We start from the raw sequence: 12,746 nt of genomic DNA, 5'->3' as shown, positions 1-12,746 counted from the left end.
CTGTCATTTTACAAAAATGCGTCGTAGTGGTTTCTTTTAAGCATTTGAGAAAATGGCATGGTTTCTCAATGTGTGCAAAAAATAGGTAGAAAAGCATTGATTTTTTTTTCTTATGCAAAACAGAAGTGTTCTATTTATTTTAACAGCCTATTTATAGCTAAAGTCTTTTTCTCTTTTGCCTTATCATGTGGTATAGAGGTGACCCTGGACTCTTCAAGAATATGCAAGCAGAGGGCAAACTCCACCCTACCTTGCTAGCAAGCCTAGAAAGGCTTCAGTTCTCAGCCTGGATGTGAACTTACTTCTGTGGCCTGAGGACCAACCTTGCCAAATTCATGATTGTCACTGGTTGGCTATGTGGTCATGAGTTTGTGGTCATTACCCTTTGTGTTATGGAGGTTATGATTTTTGGTGGAAGAAGCATTCCTCAAGGAAAGCCCCTATTCTTGAGGCATTGTCTTAGATGGACAATCATATTAGGAGTAATTTGGTTGTGATTGCATCTTTAAAATGAAAATCTAAGCAGGTCAGTGGAGAAACTTTAACAAATTTTTCTTAAGGCAAAACTTTCCTTCACAACAGTGGAGCACATGTACTTCCAGAAAGTCAAGAAGCCCTTAAATGTTATGTAAATACTTTGAACTGAGCTGAAATTCAACTTAAAATGATCCCTCCACAACGTGGCCCTTTCCTTGTTCCCAGCAGACACCTCAAACTGACCACTAAATGGGAGACGGGGGAAACAGCAAGGCTCAGGAGAGAGGGCTGGATTTGAAGTCCAAGGCTCTGGTTTGAATCCCAGGTTCTGTTATTTAACTTGGTGGGGGGGTGTATAGGAGACCCCTGCCATGGGCAGGCACGTTGACAGCAACTAAAAGAAAATGGAAGCCAAAAAAGGGCAGGTGGAATAAAAACAAAAATAAGTCTAAGGGGCCATTTAAATTTGGGGAAAATTCTGTGCACTTCATTAGCTCCGTGAATGTTATTTTATAGTAAAGATGGAGGATGAAAACAAAAGCATTCTCTTCTTCAAAGATTAGCTTCTGGAGTCCTAAGCATAAAGGATGATTAAAAAAAAAAGTTTTTATCTTAGCTGTGCTGGGGAAAAGAGCATCAAAGAAGGGACATAGGTACTTTCTCTTCCAATGGACAGGGTTATATAACTCATGGTAGGGTGGAGGGAGAGCTGTTAGACTTCTTCCCCTACTAAAGAGGATGATTTTGGGGTCAGAAAGGACAGAGCAAAGATGGCAAATGGGAAATTGATACCCAGGACAAGGAGAGAAATTGTAAGAGCCCCCACCTGCCTTTGGGTTAGAATCAGCATTCACAACCCACGTGAGCTACCTACCTATCGAGAGAACTGGCCAGAGAGAATGTGGAATCACTGCCAACTGAAAAACCATGGAGAGAGGGAGCAGAAAAGACAAATGTTTCCTTTTTTTTTTTTTTTAGAAAAATAGCTACAAACTATAGGCTAGTGAGCTTGACTGATTCTTGCACAAATTCCAGAACCTTTTATTTAAGGAGTGATTATTGAATATATAGAAAACTAGTGACCTCAAGGAGCCAGTGCCATGATGTCAAGGATGTCAAAGACAAAGAAAGGTCTCACACATGCCAAAATATTCACGATGGTTCTTTTGTTGCAACAAAGAACTGGAAAGTCAAGGCAACAAGCATTAAGTACCTACTGTGTGACAAGCTAAGCATTAGAAACTGTCTATGGACTGAGAAATGACCAAATTGTGGTACATGAATATAACGGAATATTATTGGGCCTCAGTTTCCCCTCTGTCCATAAAATGAGTGATTTTCAGGGTTCCTTCTTGCTCTGAGAGTCTGTGAGTACCTTCGGCACCCCGTTAGAACTAGGCTTGTTGGAGGAGCTTCACCTTGGATGATTCACCTTCATGGACTGGTTGAGTGGGGGCAAGAGAAGAGAATGGCTTAGATAATATCCCAGGTTAACTGATCCAGATGCTTTATTAGCAGGGGGCAGCTAGGTGGTACAGTGTATAGAGCACCGGCCCTGAAGTCAGGAGGACCTGAGTTCAAATCCAGCCTGAGACCACACTTACTAGCTGTGTGATCCTGGGCAAGTCACTTAACCCCAATTGCCTAAAAACAAAACAAAAATGGATGCTTTATTAGCTCTCGGCACATCCTCTTGCAAACTGGATGATCTTGGTCGTGAGCTCAGGTACACATTTTCAGTCTCACTTTCTCATTGAGTGTTCCAGCCACAGGAGGTTACAAGAAATGGGTAAAATGGCATTCAGAGCCATCATTAAGTTTTATTTCAGGTCCTTATTCCTCCACTGAAATATTTTGGATCTCAGCACCATAAGGAGGTGATCCAGGTTATGCCAGTGGTGTGTGAGGTCTGATAGGCCCACCAACCTAGAAAGACTCTTTTCTGGTCACCTTAGTAGCTTCCTAACCCAGTTTGGAGAGCTTCACCGAGAAGGTCGACTGCCAGGTGTGGAATTCTTTGGGTCCTAGCATCTCAGGAAGAGCACCTCTAAGCCATGGAGGAGGGGTCACAACCTGTCTTGCTTGAGAGAGTGCCCACAGCCATGAAACTAGAGATGATGCTTTTGAAGTAAGAACTTCATGATCCGTATTATTGAGTTTATCCAAAAGAGTAGTCAAGAAGGTTCTTTGTTGTATGGTCTGGCTCTGAGGTGGGGGGGGGGAGAGAAAGGAAAAGATACAGAAGGAAAATGTGAGAAGTGAAGAGAAGAGTTAAATTTAGTTTTTACAAAAGATCAGTTAACCAGCATTCGTTAAGAGCCCACTGTTAGGAACCATGCATCGTCTTAGGCCCTAGTGATAAAGACAAAAGGAACCAGTCTCTGCTCCCTAGGAATTTCTATGGGGCGGGGGGGGGGGGGGACAGGATATGTGTAGGTTAGTAGAAGTGAGGTAATTTGTGGGCAGAGATCTGCAAGTCTGGCATCACAAAAGGTTTCCTGTAGGAAGCGGTGTTGGAGAGTGTTGTTCTATGGCTTGTCCCTCCTTTTGGGGTTTTCTTGGCAGAGATACTGGAGTGGCTCGCCATTTCCTTCTCTGGCTCGCTTTACAGATGAGGAAACTGAGGCAAGCAGGGTTAAGTGACTTGCCCAGAGCTACACAGTAGGAAGTGTCTGAGGCCAGATTTGAACTGAGGAAGATGAGGCTTCCTGACTCCCAGCCCAAAGCTGTAACCCACTGAGCCACTTAGCTTCCCAGGTGTTGGAGATTAGTTCTGAAGGAAAGGTATTCCGAGAGGTGAAGCTGAAGGAGTACATCCCAGGTATGGGATGCAAAGGTATAGAGATGGGAGATAAAGTCTCATGTAAGGAGCATCAGTCAGGAAGGCCAGTCTGGCCTGGCAGCAGAGCACATTAAAGGGGAGTGATGTACATAAGAAGGTTGGAAAGATAGGTTGTGGTCAGGTTGTGAAGGGTTTTAAAAGCCAAACCAAGGTCTTCACATGTGATCCTGACGACAGTTGGAAACCATTGGAGTTTATTGAACAGGAGAGTGAAACAATCGGATCTTCACTTTAACAAAGTCACTTCGGCCCGCTGTATGGAGGATGGACAGAGTGGCGGCAGGCCAAGGCACAAAACCTGGCTAGGTTAGTGCAGGTGAGAGGCGATGAAAGCTTCTCAAAAATTATGTCTGGGACAGCTAGGTGGTGCAGTGGATAGAGCACTGACCCAGGAGTCAGGAAGACCTGAGTTCAAATCCAGTCTCAGACACTTGACGTTACTAGCTATGTGACCCTGGGCAAGTCACTTAATCCCAATTGCCTCGCAAAATAAATTTAAAAAAAAATACATCCTTTGGCTCTTGCCCTGACCCAAAGTTTCACCTAGGAATGTCTGAATTTGGCTACTTTTTCGCTCCCTCCTGGCGGTTTTCACTTTCATCCTGCATGTAACCAAGCTACAAAGACATTTAAATTTCAGCAATCCTATTACATGGCAGAATAAAAAGCTGGAAAGGAAATGGTTATATGTAGTGCTGCTTCTACCCCCATATACTCCTGTTGTCCCAAGACAAGGGAAATGGGTTAGTTGTGGATCCAAGATCAAAGTGTCCCATCTGCCCCATAGTGCTTTACACAGCCTAATAGGGGATTACTATGTTTGTTGAATTAAGTTTCCATCTAAAGTAGGCAAAATAACAAATCTGATTTCTCTCATGAAGCATCGTGTAAAAATGGCTTATAATTTAACACATGCTTGCTGTTATGTTTCTTTAAACTAGCTCAGAGGTGAATTTGTTGAAGGCACACTTAAAACCGTTGTTTCAAGTGACTCCTATCCATTGAGGGAAAAAAATGGTAACTTATGTAGGTTCTAAGGATTAGCCTTCTGGTCCTCAGAAAATTGTATAAATTCAGAATATACTGTCTCCTATCTTAAATCAAGCAAGGTTAAACTAGAATTTCTGTACCTTCCCTCCTTTCCACCCCAAGTTTTACTCATGCCCTTAATACTCTGACCCCTAGGCAGTCATTTCAGAAAGTGGTTTTGTCCAGTGTAATTACAGGGACAGACAAATGTTGAAGTCAGGGCTAGTGCTGTCTCCCAAGAGTGCAATCAGCGGATGTCAGGAATTTCAAAACATTCGTATAGGATTTATCTACAATGTCAGTTGTTAATAAACACAGATTTAGGAAAGGTCTCTCTGTAAGGTTTCTTAGAACTAAGTTGAAAGGCAGGTTGTCCCCTATGTCTGAGAAGTGAGTACTGCCTGCTACAGACTTAGGTTAGAATGTGCTTGGGGCGATAATATTCAGCACCATTAAAAATAAGGGCTCACAGAATAGCTTAAACAATTTACAAAGCACTTCCACATACATTATCTCATGTGTTCCTCACGCCAGCCCTGTGAGGTAAGCAATGTAAATCATATTAATTATCCCCATTTTATGGAGGAGAAAACAGACTTTGAAAAGTTAAGTGACTTGCCTAAGGTCTCACAACTAGTAAAAGGCAACTCATGAGTCTATGACCAACCAGTGCTAACATCTTCTTTCCCATCCTATGTTATCAGGCAAACACCTTTGTCTTGTCGTGACAGAAATGACTGCAGTTCCCTTCGCCGTGGCCACCTTTGCGTGGGATGGAAGGGGATATCAGGTGTCTTCTAAATACATGTTTCTTTTGAGGAAGGCCTGAGAATGCTTTGTTTAGTGGTGCTGTAATCCCCTTCTTTTAAAGCTGTTACCAATGGCTAAAATGAAATGGCTAAATTGAAGCCATTTTTATGAAGGCGTTTTTATCTAGAATTAATAGGAGGAAAGTCCAGGATTTGGCATCAAAAAGGCCTGAGTTCAAATTCTAACTCTTCTGTTGCCTGCCATGGGCAAGTGACAACCTCTCTGCATCTAGGTTAGATTCGGTGACCTCTAAGGTCTTTCCCGCTCCATGATCTACCCCTAATATTCCAAATTCTGAGCAATCTTGAACTTCCGGAACTTCAAATTCCAGCCGTCATGGATGGTCCTCAGCCAATTCTATTCAAAGCACCTAGGCAGGTAGCATAAAGATTAAGTCACGTCTGTCTGGGTTTTGCTGGGTTTGTCTGGCATAGAGCTTTCCCCAGTGCGTGGCCCCATCACTTCCTCTCCCCACACAGTGCCTTGGCCTCTTACAGGCACTACCACAGCGCTCTCCAGTTTGGCTGAGGGAGCTATTGACTCAAGCCTAATGTCGGAGGAGGAAGGGGTAGACAAAGTAGATGAAGAGAGTGAAGAGAGAGAGGAACTTGTGGTAGGTATCCCGAAGAGGAAGACCATGATGGTAAGGTCTGTACTGAGACTGTGTGAGGGATTGAAAAAACAACACCACCACACTTAACAGGACTTTAGATGATGCATTTGACTCTCACAACAACCCTTTGAAGTAAGTACTATTGCTCCTATTTTACAGAAGAGGGAACTGAGGCTAAAGAGGCTGAGACTTGCCCAGGGTCACACAGCTGGTACATTTCGGAGGCCAGATTCAAACCCCAGTCTTCCCGGCAGCACCTCCAGCACTACCCAGTACTTGTTCTCTGAGAATGTTTAGTTTGGAGAAAAGAAACTCAGAGGGTTCATGATAATTGTCTGCAAGCTCTTGAAGGGTTGTTGCAAAGAAGACTTACACTGCCTGGCCCCAGAAAGCCAAACTAGGAGGAGTGGGTCTATGATAGTTACAAAGAAATGTAGGTTTATTGATAGGAAAAACTTCCTAATAATTAGTGCTAATGGGACTTTTCCAGGAGTTTCTGGGCTTTGACCATCTAAGTGTGTTATAGTGTGGATTCTTATTCAGCAATGGATTGGAATTCAGATTGGTCTCTGACATCTCTTTCAACTTGGAAGACTGTGTGAAGGGAGAGAAGAGGTTGGAGATAGGGGGAAGACAGAGAGAAAGAAAAACTGACAAGCACTAAAACTGATTCTAATTATCCTCGAACTTCAGAGTAGGAAAGCACTCTAGAGAGAATCTTACTGAACCCTCTCTTCTTCTAGCTGAGAGACCTAAGGGCCAGAACGGAACCCTCAGCTCATGAGCAGCTGGGCTCGGCCGAGAAACCGTTTCCTGGCTCTTCTGCCATCATGTCTCCCTTTCTCTTTTCTTGTGTGGCTGGCAAACTCTCTGCGGGCAATTCCAAGAGGGGAATTTTGGAGTGCAGTACTCATTTAGATGTTGACATTTTGACGTGGTTTATAAACAAAACACCATTTTCATTTGTAGTCTGAGTTTGTGCCCAGTCCTTGATAACAGCTGATGGAAGGGACAGACACTGATTTCGGGGTGAGTGGGATCCCCTAAGACAAGGCAAATTGCAGGATGTGTGGATGAGCTGGAAAGACTTCAGTGATCCTGGAACAGACTGTGCTGTCATGTTCAAAGCCGTCCACTACTCCACCCAAAATTGGAAACGTTTTGATGCTTGAAGTGACAGCATGAGGAAGGATCAATGGAAGGACCAAAGGAGGGAAAGTCTGGCCCAAGAAAGCTTTGGTTCCTGCGTTTTTGAAGGCACATGTGCTTTTTCTATACCACCAGGAGAGCTGATGAGGTAAGCGTTCAAAGAACAGAAAGCCAGTTAGCTCTCGATCACAGAAAGACCAAGACTTGAATCTCTAATGCCTCTACTTGCTCCAAGGAAAATCCCCCGTGAGAAGAAAAATAGACACCAGAAAAAGACACCGAAGACCTCATTTCTGATCCTGGCCTTACATGCCCTCCACAAACTGGCTTCAGCCTGCCCTCTGGAGTTTATCTCACCCTCTTCCCCTTCAAATAGCGTATGCTGCCACCAAACTGGCCCCCTCACTGCTCCTTACACACTTTGCAATTCCCACTGCTTGTACTTTTATTCGCTCTTGCAGTTCCCTATGCCTGGAATGCCTTCCCTTCCATCCCTCATCCTTCTTTCATCCTTCAAGGTCCAGCTCAAATCCGCCATGAAATTTTTCCTGATTCCTGCACCCTCAAATGGAACTCTCTTTCCTCTGAGCTCTTATGGTGCCTCTCTTGTGTTCTGAGACCACTGTACTTTTTCTTGTATATATTTGTGCCTATCTCATCTCTCCTATCTGAGTTTAAGCCAGGCATCACGGCTTGTTCATACTTTTATGCTCCTTACTACCTGTGCACATTGTAGGTGCTCTGGAACGAATGTTGAGTAAGTTTCTCAAAAAGTTGTCATGTGGACTTTGGTCTCCCCCAAAGTTTCAACATCCTTAACAAAATCTACCAGTAGAAACCCTTTCTAAATTCTATGGTCCTAATTCTATGATCTTTCCTAGTTCATCACAATAAAAATGGGGCAGAAATGATGATGATAAGAATTTTAGTAGGTGCTTAATAAATGCGTGGTTTAATAATTGGTTTGTACTACATCGTGTTAGACGGGCCACGTGGCTGTCTTGTTTATTTGCATTAAAGAATGTTCTATGCCACATGACTAACAACTTCCTCGGATGCCTCATCATGATATGGGGGCAAGCTTGAGTTCTATGCCACATCCTCCCAAGTACTTAAGGATGGCTTACATCTCTGACAAGTTGTTAGAGATAGGGAAGCACTCTTTCTAGGAAGGGAGCAGAAACAATTCTCTCACCTCTTCTCCAAAAATGCTGTGGATTTAACTAAAAGAATCTGTATTAAGATGCTCCTGATGGGCACTCAGATGGGTACCTTCTTGTTTTGTGTTCCATCTGACCTTGCTGTTGGCACCATATTGGTAAATTCAGAAGGGCAAATCCTCAAAAAGTCATCCAGGGTATAACACAGAGAGAGCCAGAGTCAAAGTCATGAAGACCTAGGTTTAAATCCCACCTTTGACCACATACTGGCCGTGTGATGGTAGGCAAGTCACCTAACTCGTCACTGCTCTAGATCTCTAAAACTTATAAGTTGCAGAGATGCCAATGTGCATTGGTAGGGGGAATTTCTATACTGGCAGTTCCTTATATCATTGAAATAGTTTCAGTCTTCATCTTAAATCTTCAAAAGAAATACTTAAAGGGGAATAAGGATGCCATATTACAGAATGGAAACCGTCCATTTGTATTCTAAAAGCTTTTGTCCCTGGGACATCTGTACTTCTCTTGACTACTCTGAAACATGCTAACTTGATCAAAGAGCCAGGGTTCCCTAACACACTTTCCCTCTAGGGCTGTGCCTTTTTCCGCTGTAGGAAAAGAAAATGAAAACTTGAATTCAACCGGATCCCATATAAACAGACACCAGAGGAGAGTGACTATACCTTGCCACAAATGACAAGAAAGTCACTTCAAATCTCTTCTCTTCACAGGGCCTGTTCTCCTTTACAAGCTTTTGCTAACAAATTAGTCCTAAGGAACCTTGCTGGGAAAGGCAAATGAGAGGAAGTCATGAGGGGTTTGTGGGTTTTCTTAAACGGTTGTCCTTTGGCCATATGGTCCTATTTCCTCCTTAAAGGCCCTAAAAGCTGAGAGACTTTCTCCTGAGTACTACTGATATGTTTGAAAAACAAACATAAAAAGGCATCCAAAGACAGTAAAGCTATAAATAAGAACTATGCAAAAATGGGCATCTGAGTACACAGTTCTTTCAACTACTCCAAAAAGACATCCGTGGGAGTCCTGCTGCTCACACCATAGTAGATGTGTTTCCCCTTTTCCTTCTGTTCATGATGAAGGTTCCCAGAGCCACCAGGGGGATGAACATGAGGGAAGAGACCACAAGGAAGCTGATCACTGCCAAGGCATAACCAGGATAATCCTTGGGTACCAGCTGACCCTGAAAGCAAGAAATAAAATGTGACCAGGAAGCAATGTAGGGAGGAGAGAAAACACTACCACCCTTCCCCTACCTTGAATGACATGGAATGGACCTTGGCAACTGATATCTTAGCGTGCTGAGAGACTGTTGGGAACGTGGTGGCTGAGATCTGAGGATTTCTGCTCGGAACCCCAGTGAGAAACATCGAGCAGCAGGATACAGTGAGAAAAGTGCTGAGTTTGGGTCAAACCCGGAGGGCAGTCCCTAGGGCTGCCACTTAGCTGTGTGTCTTTGTGATTTAACTGTGTCTACAGGGATTTAACCACCTGATCCCAATGTATAATAATGGGGATTGGCCCCTGAGGTCTTTCCTAGGTTTAAAATGAGCAGAATCGTCAAGCATTTATTAAATGTCTACTGTGTGCCTGGCACTGCTGGGGAAACATGGACAAAAATGAAACATCTGCCCTCAGGGAACTTACGTTCTGGGGGGGCAACAATATGTACATAAATGAGTATATAGATGATAAATGCAAAGTAAAAAAATTTAGAGGGAGATTGTTAGGAGCTGAAATGAAGAAGGAAAGGCTTTAAGATGTCACTTGACGGGGCAACTAGGTGGCGCAGTGGATAGAGCACCGGTCCTGGAGTCAGGAAGACTTGAGTTCAAATCTGACATCAGACACATGATACTAGCTGTGTGACCCTAGGCAAGTCACTTAACTCTGATTGCCTCACACACCCCCCCAAATAAAAAGAAAGAAAGAAAGAAAAAAAGGTGTCACTTGAGCCAAGTTCTGAAAGAAGCAAGGATTCTGAGAAGACAAGAAGATGATGTAGTTTGTACTTTGCAGGCATGGGACATAGCAGTGCAAAGACTCAGAGATGGGTGATAAAGTGCTCTGTGTCAGCAACAGCAAGAATGAATGGGGAGGTATAATACGTAATAAATTTTAAAAGACAGGTGGGGGCAGATTGTGGAGTGATTTGAAAAACTAGTCTTAGGGCAGTTTTAAGGTTTTGGTTAATCCTTAATCTTGATCCTAGAGGTCTCAGGAAACCAGTGGAATTTACTGAGTAGGGTTTAATATGCTCAGACCAGCACCTCAGGAAATTCACCTTGGCTAATGTGTGGAGAACGAATTGGAGAGAGAAAAGATTGGAGACACGGAGACCGTTTAAGAAGCTATTACAATAAAGAGTCCAAATGGGAGGAGGTGAGGGCTTGAATTAGGGTGGTAGCTATGTGAGGAGAAAGAGGGGAACAGGATTTTGTAGAGCTAGAAATGACAATATGAGGTAATTGACTGGATATTTGGAGAGAAGAATAATGCCAATGTTGTGAATCTGAGTGACTAAAGAGATGGTGCTGCCTGAAACAGAAATGGGGAAGACCAGAAGGGAGGTCGTTTGAGGGATAAAGACAATTGAATGTGTTGAGTTTGAGATGCTTATGGGACACCAGTTTGGAATATCTAATAGACAGTGGGAAATGCGTGGCTGCATCTCAGGGGAGAGACTAGGGCTTAATATGTAGATCTGGGAATCATCTGTCTAGAGATAATAATTAAACTCTAGGGAACTGGTGGGGATACCGAGTGAGAAGGTGCTGAGGGAGAACAGAATATGTCCCAGGACAGAGCTTTGGGGTACAGCCACAATTAGGGGGCCTGATATAATGACCCAACAAAAGAGATTGAGAAGGAACAGTCAGACAACTAAGAGAGATCAGTGGCACAAAAACCCAAAAAGGAAAGAAAAAGTGTATAATAAGTATCTGCCGTGTGCCAGGCACTGTGCAAAGTGCTGTAACAAAGAAGGAAGACAAATAAGTATTTATTAAATGACTTCCGCGTGCCAGGCCCTGTGCTAAGTACTTTACAAATACCACATGTGGTCCCCAAAATCCCCTTGAGAGGTAGGTGCTCTTATTATCCCCATTGTACACTTGAGGAAACTGAGGCATGCAGAAGTTAAGTGCTTTGCCCGGGGTCACCCGGCTAGTAAGTGTCTGATGCTGGATTTGAACTTAGGTCTTCCCGATTCCCAGACCAGTGCTCTACCACAGAGCTGCTTCTTTGCAAATGTTATCTCCTTGGAGGAGAAATGGATACGATTTAGAAAGGTGAGCACTTTCCCAAGAGCACACATGATCAAATATTGATCAAAAGTGTAAGGGAGCAGAGACAAGGGATCCTTGGATGGAGCTGGTCTTCATATTTTCCTAACAGAGCAAACCAGAAGTTTCGTTGCCTTAAACTGTTGCCCTGGAGGGAAAGGCCACCTCATAGGATCATTCATCCAGAACTGGAAGGGACCTTAGAAGCTCTCTAATCTGCCCCTGCTTGTTTCCATATTAGGAAATAGAAGTTCAACAAGACAAAGTGATTTGCTCAATGTCAGTCAGAAGTCAGTAGGTAAAGTGAGGATTGACGCTAGGTCCTTGGACTCCAGTACCCCTTCCGCTATAACCATAATGCCTTTCCTTGGTATCATGATGTTTGCCTGGTGTACCTTGTCCCACAATTTAGTTATGGGCGGTATCCAATTTGTGAATCCTTTCCAAGGTTGGGCAGACACACCCATCCTCATTGGACCACTGATGTAGAGTTAGCTTGAAAAATTCTTGCTGAAATCCAAACTAGTCAGTAGATGGCAGTACTATGCTAAGAAGCTCACCTTCCTCTCAAAGAGACATTCAGGCTTGGAAAGATATTTATTTATTAAAAAAATTTTTAAAGATATTTTATACACCCCCCACCCCCCCACCCCAGCCCCAGCCAATTACATGTTAAAATAATTTTTTAAACATTTGTGATCTTTTTTAAGTTTTGAGTTCCAAATTCTATCCCTCCTTCCCTTCTCTCCTCCCTGAGATGGTAAACAGTCAGATATAGCTTATACATGTGTAATCACATAAAACATTTTAGGATCTGTGTGTGTGTGTGTGTGTGTGTTGGTCCGTGATTAATTGTAGCCTTCTGGGGGTGGGAGGAAGGGGGGAAAAGGACAAAGTAAAAAGTGCACAGCAGAGAACAAAAGAAAACTTACAAGGAAGCAAAGAAAAGATGGACAGCTCTTGACACTATGCGTAGTATTTATTACATAGGCTTTCTTGAAATGGAAATTTATTGCTATATATTTTGAATCCTCTCTACTGTGCACATGACATTTTTTCTTTTCTTATTTTGTATTTAAGTTTACAATGTTTCTTTTTCTTTTCTTATTATGTATTTAAGTTCTAGAAAAATTTTAAAAAGTATAAAAAAATTTTTGGAAAGGCATTTAGACAAACTTTAAGGCCCAAGGCTTTCACTCTGAAGACAGAAAAGCTATACAGACAGTTCTCCCTTTACATAAATTCGTATTATACAAATTCAACTTTATATAAAAAATTCTAAAAGAAATCTGCATTCCAAAAAACCCCCTATGTCACCTTGACAGTACAGCACTGTTCTCTCTTTCTCTCTCCACTCCTGCCCCTCG

At 42.9% G+C, this 12,746-nt stretch overlaps 1 protein-coding gene across 1 annotated transcript in view; it reads right to left on the bottom strand.

Annotated features, from left to right (window-relative positions):
• Positions 1-9,128: 9,128 nt before the first annotated feature.
• The window catches only part of SLC6A20 (solute carrier family 6 member 20), a 50,886-nt gene continuing 47,268 nt past the window's right edge, over positions 9,129-12,746 (bottom strand). The window contains exon 11 of the mRNA XM_020987326.2: positions 9,129-9,278. Coding sequence (XP_020842985.1) covers positions 9,129-9,278 — 150 coding nt within the window. The remainder of the gene's footprint in view (positions 9,279-12,746) is intronic.

Source organism: Phascolarctos cinereus, unplaced genomic scaffold, assembly GCF_003287225.1.
Source record: "Phascolarctos cinereus isolate Bilbo 61053 unplaced genomic scaffold, phaCin_HiC Scaffold_1;HRSCAF=81, whole genome shotgun sequence".
NCBI lineage: Eukaryota > Metazoa > Chordata > Mammalia > Diprotodontia > Phascolarctidae > Phascolarctos > Phascolarctos cinereus.
The sequence above is the reverse complement of the archived record's forward strand: the minus strand, read 5'-3'. Positions and strand labels throughout refer to the sequence as shown.